The following is a 19,637-nucleotide window of genomic DNA, read 5'->3' on the forward strand; positions in this document are numbered from 1 at the left end:
TCAACACTTAAATCTCATCAGACCTTTTTTTCATTGTATTGCATTAAGTCCCCTTTCCTTATTCTCCTCCTAACACTTTCTTAAAACCTCCAGAAAGATGTCATGTTTGACACAAGGTGCTCTAACCTGTAAATATCATCCATTATGTGCATATGTCAGAGCACTTGTTGACTGCTCCAAGTGGCAGCATTTGGTGCTGAAAAGAACAGTAAGTGCATATCTCTGTTGTTTCTCTGCCTCTGGCTCAGGTGTTTTGCCATCCTGTTACACAATGACTTTTTGTAAACACACTGTGACTTGCTCACTCGAGAGAAGAATAAGCCAAATCGGTGCTCAAAGCAAACAAGATCCCTGAAAGACGGGTATATTTGATATAATTATGCAAAGAAGCAGCAGTCTCTTTCTTTGTGACCTTCGTAAACATCATTCTTTGTCCTTTGTTGCATGCCCTTTTTTCCCCCATATTCTTCTTACTGCATCTGAGAATCTGTGGAGCTATCATCACAACAAGATTTGATCCACTCATTAGTGTACTAACAGTATCCCCTGCTGGCAAAAGAGGGAACACATACACAGCGACCTGTTCTGCACTCACTGTTGTTATTGAAAAGATGGAAATAAAATGTTTGTGAAGGCATCGTGATGTGAAAAATATGTAAAGTGGTCGAGTAAAAGGCAACACTGTGATGAATACATGCAGGGCCTAGTTTGCTTTTACAGATTGAAGTGCAGCAATTAGATATTTTCCCTTTAGAGACCCTGAAGTTAGGCAGGCTACTCGAGTGATCAGCCTCATTCATCAACATCATCAACCAGTTCATAATCAGCTGCTTTCCTGGTGCAAACTTAAAAGTTTTGATGCATGCAGTTTAATTAAAATGAAAAAACTAAGAACAAAACAAAGACCAAGCAACATAGCCGCCTAATTGCTTTATTTGGATAATACAGTGAAAAGCTGATAAGACATAAGGAATTAATGGCTCTTATACAACCCACCATTCTGATCGATGGATTCACAGCAGTGATTATGAGTGACTGTCGACTCCAACTATTCAAGCAGCACTCAGTCTGTGTGCTGTATTTGCTCTTGCATTTTCAGTAAGTCCATGCTGTCTGTCTGACAATAAGTTCATCATTACTACAGATTGCGAATCAGACACCCCCCCCCCCCCCCCCCCCCCCCCACCTCTTAATTTATCTTCCCCTAAAGGGGGGGGGGGGGGGGGCAGCCACCTGCCCTCCTTCTATAAACATTCTGGTTTCCATGACAGCCTGGAGCAGGATCCACAGAGCAAACACTGCAGCAGCCAGCAGAAAAGAGCCCAACAATGTGGAGGACTGGAGAAGGAGAAGGAAGAGAAGGAAAGCGTAAGAGGGCGGGTGGGTGTGTGTTTGTGGGGGGGGCAAGCAGGTACAGCAGGTCCATGCAACACAAAGCAACGTACAAATTATGACTTGTGCTGAATGGCAACCAAGCAAAGGATTTGTAGAGTCAAACTTATAATTAAATCAATATAATTAAATTAATTAAATCTGGAGAGGTCCGTCAGGAGAAACGAACGAATTTCTGCAATTTGGATTGAGCAAAGTATGAGTTGCAGTAATTGCACTGGAAAAGATTTTTGATTGAATTTTCCTCCTTCCCGGAGCAAACTTAAAAGATTTTTTCAGATCCTCGGCGTAAGCGTGCAATAAAAACATAAATAAATCACCTTTAAAAAGAAAAAAAGTAGGCCACTGAGCTGGCTCACACTCTTTCCCTTACTCACAGCTGATGATTTACCTCAAAGTCTTTCACATGACACCAAAGATTACCTGAAGCCATATTAAAATGTGAAATCGGTGCGCGAGGTGGATGTTTAAAAATCTTTCTGCGCTGAAAAAAAATTGAAACGACTTTAGAAAAATAAATACATAGTTGAGAGTTTTTCTGTAACAAGTACATATTTAAATATATATGTGATAAAGAATATGTGTTAAAAATTTATCACGGTGGCGCGTGCGCTCACCTGAACGCGTTGCCTCGCGTGCACGCTCACAAGCACATTAAGGGCTACAAAAAAAATTTAATTATTGACTCTTAAGGTGCACTCAGTCTGAAATGACGTCGCTGATATAATGCCGTGTCAAGGGCAAAAGAGTAATCGGGAAAGTTCCTGGAAACGGAGTGAGCTGGGACGCCGCGGATTCCGCAGAGGGTTCGCTGCCCTGCTCCGCGCACACCGAGAGAAACGCGACAGTTGATCACCCGGTAGTTACCCGGATTACAGTCACAGCGGAGGACTGGAGGAGCCATTCATCCTGACATGAAACTTGAGGGGAAAGTATTTGCGACAACAACAACAGCAGCAGCCGCAGGTAAATTCATGCGTCATGAATTATAGCGAACCCAAAACTTCACTGCAGAGGTCATAGTTTTAACCAGTTTGAGCACTTTCTTAGATGAGTAGATGCTTTCAGTATAGAAAAGTGAAAACACTATAGGCTTACGTTACGTGTAAGAAAGTTCCTGTTTATGGTCCTGAATACATTAACACTTACTGATCATGTTTTTATTTGAATTCTAGGATAGCTTTGCTTGATGATCAATATGCTTTTAGGTTTTCAAGAGGAAACATTGTAATCTTATTACAAATATACAGAGCTAGTTATGGTTGAGTGGTTCTGTGCCAAAGTACACAGACTATACATTGTTGGTTTACTTTTAAAATGCTTTATTTAGATATGTTATTGCACACATACAGTATGTTTTATGTTTTGTTGTGCTTGGGTTATTTCCTAGGTGTGAGCCTTGGTTTACCAGTTTCTGTATAAAGCAAACACAACTACTTGAATCAGCTTCCTTCTGCACTCCAGACTTTTGGGAAATCTGTCATAGCCATGAGCGGGAAAGGGTGTCAGCTCCTGGTGTCACCTTGTAGTGTGTCCCCATCGCTAAGTGTGATCAGAGGACACCAGTCCCAGTCCATCAGGATGCCTGTATCTTCCTCTCAGCAGAGCAACCTTAGTTCCTCTTCTGGGAGAATGCAGAAAGTGAAAAGAGGGACGGTTCATTCCTTTGCCTCTGAAGAACAGGGTGAAACTCATGTTATGCTGCCAAGCCTGAGTCTTCGCAGACAGGTGTTGACCAATGGAAAACATCTCAACATGCCGAGTAGATCCCCACACCAGCAACCACCTACTCAACATCCTATAAACACAAAAGGGGCAACTGCCATACAGACAAGACTCTCTGACAGCTTTAAAGGTAAAAAAAAAAAAAAAAGTCTACCCAACTGTAACTAACCCACTTGTGTGAGGAAAATGTAAATGAGACTTTCTAGCTTTAAAACAGTGCAATACTCTGAAAGCCCAGCTCAGCACACAATCTGTCTCAATTTTAACTGAGAAATCAGGGTGCACATATCCCATAAAAAAATAAAAAATAAAACAATAGCAATAATGTTTTCAAACTTCTTCCCTTCCCTGGAGCCAAAGGTGTACTTTTCCTCTGCATTCTTGACATCTTCTGTATTTTTTTTCCTTTTGTTAGACATCTTGTTCTCATATTTACTAACAATTTACCAAGCACAGGGCCTAAAAGTGCAGTTTTCCACAGAAAAGTGCAAGCAGATGAAGAGCTCATTAGTGATTAACAGAGCAGATAGTGTCTCTGTCCTGGTTGGTGAGGGAAATAATCTGCTCTATAATATTAGTTAAAGAACAGCCCACTTAATGTGCGGTATTTCAGTTTGAATTATTGTTTTCAGTGGCTTTTCCTGACAGTGGCGTAATGTTATTGCAAAGCTTTAAACTGATTTGTGAACATTTGTTTTTGCTTAGCTTGCATATCCCTTGTGGATATTTTGCTTATTTAATTCTGGGCTTGTGTCCAGCAGATTGCTCTCTGTCTGGGCCTACCATGGATGTATTTGGTCAAGCAGCTGCTGTTAATGTAACAGTGACCAGCAGTCCCATGGCTCTTGTCAAAGGCCAGCCATATACTGCAGGACCCGCAGTGCCTCACCCTCCTCTGCAGTCTCACAGTGTGCCGGTTCCCTACTCTGACACCAGGTGAGTGATATCAGTAAATGTTATGTGCCGATAAAAGAGTTAAGAGTGTTGCTCAAGTGAATCACAACCGTTTTTTTCAGGTCCTTACTGTCCAGAGAATCCTTGGCATCCACCACCCTCAGTCTGTTTGAAACACAGTCAATGTTTAGTGGCAGACATGACTGGCCATATGGTTACCGTGTGCTTCCTCCTCTGGGATTACCTCAGTGCTCTGCCCAAGCCAGCGAGGGCGGCGAGCAGCTCAGCCTTTCTCCTGGCACAGCCATGTCGGGCACGACCATATCCGGTGGCACAAGCACTTCTGCCTCCTTGCCTTCATACCTCTTTGCAGGTGAGGCCGGAAGCCCCAGACAGACACGCGCTAAGAAGAGAGCACTCTCCATGTCGCCTTTGTCAGATGTCATGGGTATAGATTTTAACTCCATTATACGCACATCACCTACCTCACTTGTAGCATATATCAACGGTTATACCTCTCCAGCCTCCCACCCCACACTCTCACCTGTTCAGTCCGAGAGTTACGGTCACTTCCTGGGCGTGAGAGGCCGCTGCATCCCACAGAGCCATCTGTACAGCATGACAGGCTCTTCACAAGCTCTGGCCCCGCAGTCGACATGTGGAAATATGCAGATGCTTGAGGAGGGAATGGGCCTGGAAAGCCAGATGGCTAACATGGTGGTGGAACAGCAGTGCCTCCCAGATGAAGAAGGGGTGCTGGAGAAGACCTCAGACAGCTGCAGCCCAGCCGCCAATAAAATGCTGCTACCTCTACAGTTAGACCCATCGCTGTTGACTCCTGTCTCAGAATCCACTCCTCCACATGGGCCTCCACCACCCTACTACTCACACCAGCACATTCACCTCTCCAGACATCAGTGCAAAAAAAAGCCCCTTACTCAGGAGCCTGTCACAAAGGGTGCCATTCCCCCAGTCCATCCCAGGCACGGGGTCAGTTTTTTACCCCAGATTCCAATGCTGGAGGAAGAAGAAGGAGAACTGGAGGAGTATGGGGCTCACTGCTGCAGGTGGTTGGACTGCAATGCAGTTTATGACCAAAAGGAGGAGTTGGTAAGGCACATAGAAAAGCTGCATGTGGACCAGCGGAAGGCTGAGGATTTCACATGTTACTGGGCAGCCTGTCCACGCAACTTCAAGCCATTCAATGCACGATACAAGCTTCTTATCCACATGAGGGTCCATTCAGGAGAAAAACCCAACAAATGCTCGGTATATCTTGCAGACATTTCTATATTCATTCAAGTTTTCATGCAACTAAATTCAATATTTTACTTTTTTTTTCATTGCCTTTTGAAAAAACAAAAATGCTGCACGCTATCTCACTTGAAACAACACGCAGATAGCAAAGCTTGCTTTTAATCAGATGAATATTTATTTTACTCAACTGGTGAAAAAAACTGAGTAAATACAGTCAAAGCAAGTAGACAATGAATGTCAAGGCTCGCTGCTTTCAGTTCGGATTGTTGCTTCAAAGCCACCGTGCCTAGTTTCCAGCAAATTCCTTCATGTGCTCTGAGTTTATAGCCAGTGTTTAGATCAGAAATATAGGGTCCCTCTCTTCTTCTAACTTAAGCCATGGAATAATTAGCACAGCTCTGTGATAATTGACATGGGAGTTAACTCCATTATATCCGTATTATATCAGCACAAAGGAGGCACAGAACAGAACTTTAGATCTGGCATGGCACCACAGCCCTCTCGTAGCGACTCTGCCTGTCAGCTGCCAGGAGTTTGCCAGGTCACCATCTGACAAACTTGGCGGTGGTTCTGGGGAGGTTGATGCCCTGTAGTCAGGAGCTGTTTGGCTAGTGAGACAGACTTTATCCATCCATGATTATTGATTGAAGATTTGTGTCTCCGAGATAAGTGATGTAATTCTCTTAGATCTGTTGCGGTTTAATAATCTATTTACTGGTTGTTTTTTTCCATCCTAGAGTCAAAATCCAATGTAAAAAAGAGTCTATGAGTCCATATTCACATTGTTGCACCAAATTCCTTCTAGAAGTAAGTCACAAAACTTGGCAGCCATCATTTACCAGTAAAAAATTATACTTCTACCACCATCTTTGCCGTTGTTGTATTCACTCAGAGATTTCAATTCAGGCTGTGCTTTGAGCTAAATGATAACATGTAAATATTAAGCAGATATTATCTTTTCATAAGCTTTTAACAGAAAAATTGTAATACAAAAATTTGTGATAACATCTTCTAGTTTCTTCTAAAATGGCCTGTTGGGATAATGGTAGTTACAAGTCATCCTCATAAGACCACAAAACCCTCTGAAAATATTATAATAAGGTTAGGTCTAAAGATACTTTAAAATTTTTAATGTCTGGCAGTACAGGAGAAAAAGGTTGATGATCAATAACAATAGCCAATATGTCTAGTTATATCAAGTTTTATGTTGCCTTTTCAGTGGACAATTTCCTGTAGTAAACAGCTTGAGTCACCCTGCATTTCTTTATATTTTGCTTGGAAAATTGGAAACAGGCGCAGTGACTAATTTAAACATGCTCAGACATACATGGAAAATTAGTTCATGAGGCAAAAAGACAGTTTATACAATTCTGATGAGCTTGAAAATCAATATTTGGTATGATCGCTGTTATTCACCTTTATTCTTCATAATGGATTGAACTCTCTTAGGCAGCTTTCATGTGATTTATTTAAGTAGTCTTTGTAATAGTTCTACAGAGTTCTTGGAGGACGTTCAATGCGTTTTACTTTTTGTTCTGTTCACTTTCACAATGATCCCAAAGTGCTTCAATAATGTCGAGCTCCGGGCACTGCGGAGGCCAATCCATGACTGATAGTTTGGGCATGCATTCATTGAACTGGCAGTGTGTTTGCCATCAGAGTCATGCTGGAATATGAAGCCACTGGCAGTCAGTTCCTTTCCATATAGCACTGCATGGTGGATTAAAATCTGGTACTTGGTGATAGTATTTTTTGTGTTGACACTGTGACCATCACCAACACCATAACAGAGACAGATGACTATAGGCACTAACTGTTGTACCTGTCTCCTGACATTTTTCATATTGGTGAGGAAAATAATTTAATTTAAAGTATGGAGCAATTTCTTCACAAGACTTGTTGCTACTGATTTTCAGGCCAGTTCTTGTGTAATTTGGCATACTTCACCCTTTTCTCCCTTCCTTAAGAATTTCTGATCAGGCTTCAATGAACAGTAGATGGACCAACTGAAGGGCCAGATGGATCTCTTAGGTCCTATGCCCGGTTTTTGCTGGAAATTTTTTCTGTTTTTTAAGGACGTGACTTTTAGATACTGTTCTGCTTTAGAGTTTGGCCTTTTTTTTTTAAGTTTGCAACTTTTTCTTTTGTCCTTCACATCAGAAAAAAAATACAATTTTATTTTTTGGCATTTTCCATGGACTTATCTTTTTCAGTTATTCAGTTTTACTAAAGAAATGGGAACAAATTACATGTTTTTGTGACAGGCTGCTAGTAAAGAAGTTCACAAAGATACAATTTAAAATTTGTTCTTTGTTGAGTACAACCTGTTCATCCCTTGAGTAAGGTCGCTATTTAGTCTTGTATGATTCATAAATCGATGTCAAGTGGCTTAAGAAACAGGTACAAGGATTAAAACTGAAAATGAGTTTTTAAAAAAGCAATTAATGTCCAAAGAAAACTTTGAAAGCCTGGAGAACTATTACTCAAGACCACTTTAAAAAAAAATTACAACAAAGTCTGGCAAAATATAAAGAAATGAGGGTTGGTTCAAGGGGATCGCTGAAGTAGTGAGGACTCATTGCCTGGATAATGTGGCTCTCTTCAGCCACTATTTGTTGAGATGTTTTATGAAAAGACATAAATGTCAAACTACTAAAATCAGTAGAATATGTTACCTCGGACCATTAAATGTCTGGACCCAACACGTTTGGTAATTGTTGAAATATTAAATTTTAAACCAAAGTAATAAAAAGGTTGATACTATCAACACTTCTTCACTTTTACTTATAGTCAGGCAGGTAAAATAAAATGTTTGAATTGTATTATCTGCTTTGCTTTGTCATCACTCTCGCTGTGAAAATACCAAAGTAAGTTGATTAATTAACAAACCACCGGCCAAACATGCTTCATGTTGCTGCTTTCATCAAGTTAATTTTTAACAGCGTGCATGCCTGCTGTCGACCTTTTGATCCAAAATACTCACTTATTAGTTGAAACCAGGTCTGTTGCCATGGGGCTGCAATCATTGGATGGGTTTGCATTCCCTGTAATCATTCAATAATGATTCAATCCAGTGGGTACAGCCTACTTCCTAAAAGCAGAACTGATACGACGTCTGCAACAGAATAATTCTAAGAATATGGAGAAAACACATTTAAACGTATTGCGCATGTGCCTTAATAAGATATTTTTATTTAAGGTCATGGCTAAACATTATTGCTGTAATTCATTCTTTTTTTTCTCTGCTTATATGAACATATTCATTAACCAGAAAACAATTCAAAGGTTATTAATAAGGTTTTTGCTAGATATTAGAACAAAGTGAGAAAAGTTAGGAGAGCAACTGATACATTTATATTTAGAGAAACTGACATCCAGGATGTAGAGCCTTGCTTTTCTCAGGGAATTACTGGCAGGTAAAAAAAATGCTTTATAGGTTTATGAAATGTTCAAGCCCGCAACACAACAAAGAGGTAGCTCTTGTTACACAGTAAAGATAGGGCAGGCCCAGACTTGCACCTGATATCTGACAGTCTGTTTAATGATGATTGATGAGTTTGTTAATGTATGCCTGGGTTTGTGCGTCTCTATGATTTAAGCATGTAAGGTTTTAAAGGGATAGTTTGAGTCCAAACAACAGATTTTCACAGCAATGATGTGGCAGCAGGATTATTTTTATTTATTTGTTTTTTTATATATATTCTGTGCTGTTTGCACAGATTGCATGGCTCCTCAGGTGGTAGAGACATGCCTCGTTCTCTGGTATGAGTCGCTTGTACATTGTGGAAGCAGTGTTTTCTAATATCACCACAACTCTGAACGTAATAATTTAAAAAATATATCCATCTTACTTACCTTACCTAATTTTCATTAATCAGAATTTGAAATATGACAGATTGATAATAGTGTATATCAAGTAAAAAAAAGAATTACTTTTTCTTGCTTTTCCTTCAATATCAGCCAGTGTCTTTTTTCGATGTATGATGATGAAATTGGAGTTTCTTCACTTTAAATGTCCTTACATGAGCCACTTGTAACCTGATCACTTGCCAATGCCACTAAAGGCATGCCTGATGAGATTTCAGGTCTGGCAACATTTTAAGAGCCATTTTTACAATAGTTCAGAGTGATCTAACTCAGTCATCACTTCACAATAATTCATATTATTTTTGTTTGTTTGTGTTTTTCTGAGAGGCTGCAGAGTCTCACTTAAAATGTTAAATTCCATGTGAAATTTAGAAGTAAGTGACAGCAGAGAGAGAAAAAACAATAGTAGTCAATACGATCAAGAAAGGAGCAGAAATATCACTTGTGAAACAGCGAAGAGTGGATTCCAGAGTGAATTGACCTCAGAGTAACACTGGGCACCGGGCAGAGTCTGCTGGCACAGACTGGAGCTGTCATTGTTCAGCCAGGGCATTAGTACCTGCCAGGGCCTGTCAGAAGCTGGCTGTAACACTCATCAACACTGAGGAGCCATACTGCTTTCTTTTCAGGCCAAATGTCCCTTGTTACAGACTAAAAAGCCCCCTATGCTTTATGAGAGCTTCGTGAGACAGACAGAAAGAAAGAGAGTTACACAGTTACCTTCCCTTCAGATAGTCCTGGAGTCCTGGCAGGGATTCAGCTGCATGCTGGTTCTCACTTGTCTGTCCACTGTGGCTCTGAGAGACTATTTATCTCTGTCTGTGCTGTTTTTTTTTCTAGAGGCAATTTGGTTTGGGGGTATTTTGTTAATTCTTTTCTTTACCGTGTATTTAGGATTGGTCTATTTTGCCAATGCAACCCTTTGTAAGGGAACAATCAGAATTGGAAAGAGTGCTCCATTATTCTCATGCACTGAAAGAGGTTATGTAAAGCATTTGATTGGTTGTTCCATTGTACCGTTTTGTTACGTTTTTAATGCAGTGAATTTGCCTGAAGAAATTATTACGAATTCTTTGTATCCGGTCTTCGGCAGCCTGGACCAAATGCGTTTTCCAGCTTCCGTGCAACGTGCAAAAAATGATCGGCATAACAGCGAGTTGGAACAATAGTTTTGCTGGAAACATTTAGCAAACTGTGATGTGAAAAATATGTTGTTGTGAGGTTAATTGCAAACAGTATGTGCTCGTTAGTGTTCTAGAGAATAGATGTTGATAATAATTAGCAGTCGTGATGAAAAAAGATTAGCAATTAATTTAGCCTCGGCAGTGATGACTGAGAGGTATCAGTATGTGAGGAATTCAGTGTTGGAGGAAAAATAACAATATCAGACATGGTCTATGTGTTTTGTCCATGAGGCTTACTAAAGACATTCCAAACCCCCCTGTGAGCAGGAAGAAGGAGAGTAAGGTCCTGGCCTTACCAAAGACAAGCTTTGATGAGTCACATATTTCCACAATGAAGTCAGTGTGGTCACATTATACTGCAGAAGTAGTTGTTTTCTTCGTTGGAATTACCAGGGCATTAGTATTTTCCAGAAACTCCAGCCACTGAGCATGTGGGAGGTCATGTGTATGATGCTGTTGCAGTGTATTTCTTTAATTTTTAGTCATCAGATTTACAGTAAATCTATCAAGTCTACTAAAAAGTCAACTTTTTTCTTTTACTTTTTTCTTTTTTTTTTGTTGCAACCAACTGCTGTCAAGGTGATACAAGGCAGAAGATTGAAAACACACAAGAACAAAAACAATAGATGTATGAGTGTAGAAACACTGACCCCTGCTGGTGTTGCTACCAGCATCAAAGGTATTAATTTACCTCAAATTTTGTATTTGTGAGAAATGTAAACCGGGGGGGGGGGGACTATGATGCAGAGCTTCAGAGGAGAAGGGTTTATTTAAAAAAAAAAAAAAAGTTTATTTTAACAAAGAATGATCTTTTCAAGAGCTTTTACTGTTTCCCAAGGTTGAGCATAGAGAGCGAGGGCTTGTTGAATGGATTACCATTCTGTTATTATTATTAATTATATTTTTATATATAATTATATATAATTATTCCTCTTAATTTCTAGTACTTTTGCAAATTTGTCACACCTAAATATTTCAGATTATCTTAATATTAGGAAAGATTACCTGAGTAAATACAAAATGCTATATAAATCATGCTTTTATGATTTATTTTGTTAAGGAAAAAAGCTATCCAGGGCTACCAGGTCCTATATATGTGAAAAAGGTCACTATACTCAGCTTTCCCCCCAAAAAAATGTGGTTAAGCAGTTAACTCGGAGGGGAGGGGCAGTTACTTTTTCACACAGGGCCAGGTAGGTTTGGATAGTTTTTTTTCCCTTAATAACCAAAATCATTATTTAAAACCATTTTTATTCACTTGGGTTATATTTGTCTAATATTAAAATTTGTTTGATTATCTGAAACACTCAAGAGTGACAAATGTGCAAAAACTAAGAAATGAAAAAGGGATCAAATACTTTTTCAGTGGACTGTAGTTGTATGTGCCTTTTTTCCAACAAAAATAAATCCTAACGCTTTCCAAACACTCAAGACCATTTTTCAAAACATTTGATTTATATGTACAATTCCACACAATGATTACAACCTTTGTACGTAGATGACAGTGTTCTTGCATGATATTAAAAACTGAACTTGCTGTTCACTACAGCAAGTTCTAATTCTGATTACATAACAAACTTGCTGTAAAATCACCTCAGTCTCCCCCAAGTATTTGTCCATTCTGAGGTGTTACTGATTCAGAGCTCATCTCCAGTCATCCATGAAACTAGCAGTGAACAGTAAGGCTTACTTGAATGTCAGCTAAAAATAATGGACAGTAAATTTTCTGTTCAGTATTTCTTCGCTCTCTTAGGTCAGCTGCCTTTTGTCAGACACTGATATGCCAAACACATACTCAACAACACATTGGACTATTTTTTTTAAAGTGCTATTTAAAATGCTGCTAATCTGTGAAAACACTTTTACTGTATTTTCAGTTCGAAGGTTGCAACAAGGCTTTCTCTCGGCTCGAAAATCTAAAGATCCACCTGCGTAGCCACACGGGGGAAAAACCTTACCTTTGTCAGCACCCAGGCTGCCACAAGGCTTTCAGCAACTCGAGTGACAGAGCTAAGCACCAGCGTACACACCTGGACACAGTGAGTGGCAACCCAGCAACAACATATGTACAATTATGCATGGTATTTCAGTAATTTGCATCATCGCGGGCTTACGTGTGTGTTTATACGTGCTTGTGCAGAAGCCATATGCATGCCAGGTGCCTGGCTGTGCAAAGCGTTACACTGATCCCAGCTCCTTGAGGAAACATATGAAATCCCACTCAACAAAAGAACGACACTTACGAAAGAAGGCAAGTACCATGTCTCCATAACACTGCAAAGAGAGTTGTTCTTGCCAATACATTACCTACAATGCAGAGTATTAATACCCAGAAACATCACACTGAGTGAACAACGTACCGATCACTGACTGAAAAATTAAACTGGATTAATAAAAGACCTTATGTGAACCTCAGTGAGTGAGGACTACCACACTTTTTTTCAATTGTTAAATTATGAAGAGAGAAGAGACCACGTTAATGAGAGAGCTACACGTTTCATTTCATTGTGCTTTCTTTTATCTTAATTAACTCAATGTGAAGTGCCTTCCATCCCACTCTGTTTACTCTGCAACTTAAACGTACGCAGAAAAATGTACTTCACTTCAACTTGACTTTTATTAACTTACATGTAGGTGTGCAAGCTGTTAAATAAAAATAACTAGCAATATACTTATGTTAACATTGGCATAACGTGCACAAAAGCTACATGCAGTTTTGTAGTTTGTTCTATTTCGCAGCCTTTATTTTACACTTAAGGCCACTCCATTATATAGTTTCTCTTTAGAGCCCACAAGTGTTGCAGTTTGGATTTTGCCACGAATGGGAGCGATGCTCTTTAGCACCCAAAGTTTCTGTCGCCATAGATACGGACAAAAGAAGATAAGTTGTTACTAAAAAAAGGTGACACTTTATAAAAGTCTTGCATCTTCTCAACTTTTTTCATTTAGAAGTTAAATAACGAATCTTTGTTGTACATGTGATTTTCAAGAACAGCTGGATTTTATATTTGTTTGAGATTAACGACACGTGCAGAATCTTTGCCATATACAATATAGCAACACTCACGAGGATCTTATAGCCTTTTTTTTCTCCGTCTTTGTGAATTTATGAAGGCCGTAAATGGGCTTGAGTCCAAAGTACAATTAAAAGGGCTTTCTCAGATACTGAAGTGATGAAACTAGGTCCAGAATGGTTTGGCATGCGTCATATCTTGGCCGGATTCCCACTGAAGATGCTTTGAATTAACCTTAATATAGCTTTTGTTTATTTTCATAGAAAATAATAGCTAAACTTCACTCTGTATGACTGACTTTCCATGTTAGCATTTAAACATTCAAAAAATAACAAGTGCTCAATGTGACCTGTCACATCAGGCATGAAAATAATGTCAAATATGAGAGACTTGAAGGTGTTTTACTCACACATAAAAAGAAAACTAAAGCTCATCACACATTATTTCATAACATTTCAAAACTATTCATTATAAATGTTTAATAGCTGTAGAACTAGACACTAACTATTACAACAATGCCAATACTGAACTGTTATCATCACTCCTTATGTTGTTTGTGTTTACTTTTTATTTGTATAGATAAAATCCACTGCTGATGTGACCCAGGACACCCTGACAGACTGTTTAACCATCCACCCTCTGCAGCCAAGCCTCTCTCCTCTCGCAAAGCTAGACAACAACTTGAGCCTATCGCCTGGTGCCTCCCATGAGTCATACTCCGGTATGTGTAAGCTGTAGCTCTTTGCATTAATGCAAAGTTATATATATATATATATCTCTATCTTTGCATTAAAGGGGGGGGGGGGGGGGGTGTAAAGTAAGCATATGTCCCTGCAACCATGTGCACATAATAGGTTTATCCATTAGATTTAGGCTGTGGTGGACAGCCCTGAAGTGTCTGTCATCCCTGTTCCTCAGCTGCTCCACAGGGAGAAGACTCCTGCAGCAATCCTCACCTGGGTCTGTTGATCTCCTCCTCCTTGCAAGATAATTATAGGTACTGCTCCATCTAGATTTTGTTTAATGTCATTATAATCATCTCACTGTTATAGGAATAGCTTCATTTTCATGTTTTATATTTAATACTGTGAAATTAAAACACATTAGCTTCAGTATTGGTGTCGTCTTTTCATTTTGTATTCCCACTGGCACAGTTAGAAGTCTAACCATGACTGATTTAAATTCTTCACAAACCTTTCTCTCTCTCTGTTTCTCTCTCTTGATTAACTGAAACAGTCGACTTAAACATTGGTTGTCATGGATTCAAGACTCTAAGCTCATAATCAGAATAAGTTTAAAAGAAACCACCCTGATGAAGGAGTCCAAAGGCTAGTTGTTTTTTGTTCTTGTTGTTGCCGTTCTTTTTTTATTTGGTGTGTGGGTGGATCATATGGCAGAGGAGAGGCTTCTTTCTTTTTTTTCTTTTTTTTCTTTTTTTTTTGGGGGGGGGGGGATGACCAGCAACACATTTTACTTGTGGACCCATAGGAAAACATCCCTTCATCTATACACTTCAATGCATGTGATAAAGGATTTCTGTCGTCCCGAGCAGCCAGATGCTCACGACTCCTTGCTGGCATTTATTGTCCTAATATCAGCGGTAGGCCGAAGCATTCACTGCAGGACGCGGTGTGGACATTCAGCATGTGAAAGAAAACCTTACTTTGCCTCATTGGTCTCAACTGCTAGCATTAATGGATGCTATAGCCACCGACAAGAGTAGCTGAGGAATTCAATAAGTGAATCATAAAATCCCCAAAAATACAATTTAAGGTTGAATGGGAGGAGAGGGTGCTGTAATTACCTTTTAGACGTTAAATCAATTGTAAAATCCTGGTTGCCATTTTTGTACACTTTTCTGTGTTTCCTTTCAGTTTCCACTCAGTCTGTGGATTGTCTGCAAGCTTTGGCCTGTTTATACTTGATAAACTTGATAGACACAAGCAGACATGCTAATGTGTTACTTGGCCCAAATAAAAGCAGAGGAGTAGACTGCAGTGGGCCTTGGATGATATTTAAATGTACTCTTTCTGCAATTACAAAAAACCCTGTATATTTATAAAAGTAATGTTGATGACTATTTCTGACTGGTAGAAAGTAATATATGAAGATTAAAAGAAAATGCACGTTGCCTGGAGTAAAGCAGGCAGACTGTTTTGCTTACACTGTGATGGTTGATAATAGCATGAATGAGCTTGTGCTGCACAGATTGCAGTGTGTAGATGGCATGGTGTAATACATCATTAGGTACCGACAGAGTACATATGTTATGCTTAGACGAACTACCAATCACAGCGAATGAATCTGCATGAACTCTGTAACTTAAAAACCTGAGATTAGCAGCATTGCACATGCTTTTCCATTCAGAGCAGAAAATAAAGAGCGCACGTGTCTTCACTGGCGAACAAAAGTTATGTTAGGCAGAGAATTAAAAAGAGAAAAAGGTGAAGCCAGCTGCATGGGAAGTCGTGCCACATATGAAGTGAAAGCTGTAATTCTTCATTCATTACATGAATGTAGCAAAGATTGAGTTTGAGATGACAGCAGGAGATGTTCTCCATTCTTTTAAGTGGTTTGTAAAATACAAGCAATATATAAAAAATAAAATAAAATTTAAAAAAAAGCTAAGCTAAGCTAATTTATATAAAATGATCTTAATTCTACAAACAAGAGTATTCATTTTACTGTGAAATATTTCAGGTTTGTTGATCCTTCCCCTTGCCAGCTCTTCCCTGGGGACCAGTGCAGACCTTGTTCTTCCACCTGCCTCCCGCATCCTCCCCGTGGGACATCCCTGCAGAACAGCTGTGATTTGAAGCAGGTTAGCCAGCCTCCTGACATGGCAAATCGCAGCCCAGGTTTGAAATCACATTATTCTTCAAGTTTGTCAAAATACTCATGTAAACGCAGTTACGCCCGAAGGGAGGTTTTTTTTTGTTGTTGTTGTTTTTTCTGAGAATGTGAAGAGCCTATTAGCAAATGTGTGGGCGGTTTGACAGTCTGTTTAAATGGATTTTCTCACATGCACAATAATCGTGCAGTTTATCTTTATTTTTATGATGTGTAGCAGGTGGCTGGTGATTTTTCTAGTTAGACATAATCAGGCAGCTTCACTTTGTGTACCTTTAAATAGATATCACCTTACCTCTCCCCCCCTCCCAGTCTTAACAACGACGGTGTTGTTTACAAGGTGTTCAGAAACTGTTTTTTAGGTTTAATGCTGCTTTTCTATTGGATTATAGCATTATAGTATCTAAAAACTACATTCTTAAATTGTGCTCTTTGTCATAGTAAGAATGAAAGGGTGATGTGGCTTGTTCTCTAATGGAATATTTGCTTATGACCGTATGCACATTCATACCTTTAATGACGGCCTCTCTTCAGCTCGTAATCATCCTAACAATGTGAATCAAGCAAATCTTTAAATAACCTCTACATAAATGCATGTATTTTTATATTTCCGTGTGTGTGTGTGTGTGTGCAGGATTTGGTGTCCACTATCAAGCAGAAACTTTAGCTGCTAATCAAGAATTACATGGAGGGGATTTCTTCAGTGTGATGGACCAGGACACAAGTCACATCTCCTGCATCTATACAGAGGGATGATCTGGCTCACGTGTGGGTTCCTTTCCTTTTGAACCGCTCTGTGTTTAATGAGAAGAAGACATACGTGACACTGGAACCTGGAGGAAGCTTCTTTTACAAAAGAACATTGGATCATAAAACAGCTCCCCTAGTTAAGTCAAAATTGAGGAATTGACTCTTACACCCAACTGCGACTAAATTCCTGTAAATGTACCGTACTGTCTGACTCAACACCCAGGCTCCTATTCCCAGTAATCAATGTAAATTAATGTCTGTGCCTCGAAGATTTTTATGTTTAGAGTAATTTAGGTTATTTCCTCACTTGTGTGCAACAAGTAGTGAGCACTTTGAGTAGTTTATGTTGGCATTTTGCATAATATTGAACACTGCGATCAAAGTATGCAAGGAACCGTTTATTAAGGTTTTTTCTTAGAATCATGGCTGTGTAACTACGTAGCAAGAATGCCTTTGACTATGATGTTCATGAGCTGTTGTTTGAGCTGTGAGTGAACAATGATTTTAAATGTTTTTAAATATTTTTTATTAAGCTTTTTCCTTACTACAGTTTGTGTCCACACAGCAAGAAAATGACATTGTGGAACCCACAACTGGTAAATGAGCCTGTGTGCCAGAATTTGTGAAAATGATGACCTTACTATTTGTGATAAACCATGTGGATCACTTCAGAAGATTCTTTGGTGTGTATCAAACACTAACACCTTCATCTACACCACTGATTTTAAATGGACATCTAAAAACATGTTGTTGGGTTTTGTTTTTTTTTTGGGGGGGGGGGGGGGGTTGCTTTGGGTTGAGCTGGTAGTGGAAGGGTTTTTAAGTTTTATTACCACGCAAACAAGCAAGCACAAAAATATATTGTATTCGCAATTGACATAAAGGTACTTTTTAAATCTGCAGCAACCCATATGATTTCAAAATCAGTTAACATCTTGCATGCAAAACCACCGACGTGGTGTTTATGTGTTTTGTTGTTTGGAGGATTGCTTGTTTTAGGAACAGTGGAGAGTAATTAACACGAGTGCTTGGGTCAAATGTGTAAATGATTTGAATGAACAGGCTAATTTTCATCTGCAGTCTAAGGCAGGTTTATGGCATGTATATACATTAAAAGAAAACTCAAAAACAAATGCATGCGAGCACAGATCAAACCTATAAGCATTTATATTATAGAACATGAAAGTGGCACACCAATGGAGAATTTAAAACATTGGTGGTTATGATAACTTACAAAAGCAATGGCACATAAATGCAATCATTACACTGGGAGCAGTTTGTGAAAGAGAAGGTAAATCAAACGTTCTCTTGCTAGGCAGCTCTCAAACACTGTGTGAGTCAGTTCATTCAAGTTTCTGACTGACTTTTTTTTTTTTTTTGAAAACTTACCACACTGATCATTTACAAGGACACACGCTTGCTTTTACATATTCAATATCACATTACTCATATAATACAAAATTAAAGGTACGAGTTGTTGAGTTTTTGTGGCTCACGAAACCATGTGAAAAAGTACGAATAGTGAATTTATAAAACTGCTTTAAATAACAGCGATGAATCTTATTCAAAGGAAAACTCATGTAACAGTTCTTATGTGTTTGACTCTGTTAGATTATTAACTATACCTAGATTCATTTGCATTATGCAAAACAAGACAAAGTTAAAAGGAACAAGAGATCGACTCCTTTGTGATAAGTATTACAAGGAAATTATGAAGGCAATAAGCTAATGTAAATTACAAAAATAATTAACTGCCAACTGCCGTGCTTCAGTATAAAAAGCGTGCAAGGGTCCATTTGGCTAAAGTCTTCACAGCAGTGCTTTCTTCTTGTTTGAAATTGAAAGAACAAACTGTTTTACTTGAAAATAATTTTTAGCAAGAGAGTCATGCTTCAGATGGGGGTTTCAGTAGTTGCTTAGCAACAACAACAACAGCTTTTCTAAAAAGCATCTGTTTAGTACTGTAAATCAAAAAAAAAAAAGCAGTGCAGTGTGCAGTGGGCACAGGTGGTTGGTTAAGCTTTCTACACTGTAGGAAGCCTCTTAACAATGCTGTCTTTTGTTTGTTCACTTGTCCCAGTTTTAAAGTTGTGCAGGTATTACCAAAATGCTCCTCGTAAAATTAAGGGAGCAATTAAATCAGAACACTTGAATCAAACATCTGATCTTAGTGAATAACATGTTTCAAGTTGAAAATTTTTACTAGCATAGGCCCTGTGATTTGTTGACGATAAAATAAAAAACAGCCTATGGCCTTTTAACTAAAACAACCAATTGTTTTGCAGCATGTCAGAAAGGTCATAACCAAAGACCACGAGGTAGCACAGTAACAATATGCATCACTACAACATATCTGTTCACAAAGTGAGATGCAATGGATAGTAAGAATTTTGGCAGAAATGCTAAATTGTGGTCAGTAAATAGTAAGGAGAACAGTGGAGAATGGCTGTCAAGTAGTGAGTAAGACACACAAAGCATCGACTGTGGACAATTATGAATACAAATCTGCACCCATTGCAGTTTATTAACAGGTTAATAAATTGAGTGATTCACTCAGTTTTAATTTTACAAAAAATCCCCCATTATATCCCAGCACTTGATTATCCTAACAAACACGTTTTATTATATTTTGTTAGTTTTGTTTTTGTTTTTGTTGTTTTGTCAGTATAAATGGTCCCAAAAGGATCATGGCCTGTTCTAAACA

At 38.9% G+C, this 19,637-nt stretch overlaps 1 protein-coding gene across 1 annotated transcript; it reads left to right on the forward strand.

The window, feature by feature from the left end:
* The first annotated feature begins 2,841 nt into the window (after window positions 1–2,841).
* glis3 (GLIS family zinc finger 3) lies at window positions 2,842–17,575 on the forward strand. Its single transcript, XM_086302553.1, has 9 exons — window positions 2,842–3,247; window positions 3,879–4,053; window positions 4,134–5,280; window positions 12,197–12,358; window positions 12,460–12,570; window positions 13,913–14,054; window positions 14,252–14,330; window positions 16,034–16,191; window positions 16,818–17,575. The coding sequence occupies exons 1-9, from the start codon at window positions 2,881–2,883 to the stop codon at window positions 16,937–16,939; spliced, it is 2,463 nt and encodes an 820-aa protein (XP_086158679.1). The 5' UTR covers window positions 2,842–2,880; the 3' UTR covers window positions 16,940–17,575.
* Window positions 17,576–19,637: the final 2,062 nt, after the last annotated feature.

This window comes from Aulonocara sp. 'chitande type north' Nkhata Bay, linkage group LG7, assembly GCF_057382095.1.
Source record: "Aulonocara sp. 'chitande type north' Nkhata Bay isolate Kocher_YH1m ecotype deep benthic linkage group LG7, A_spYH_male_GT1.1, whole genome shotgun sequence".
NCBI classification, from domain to species: Eukaryota; Metazoa; Chordata; class Actinopteri; order Cichliformes; family Cichlidae; genus Aulonocara; species Aulonocara sp. 'chitande type north' Nkhata Bay.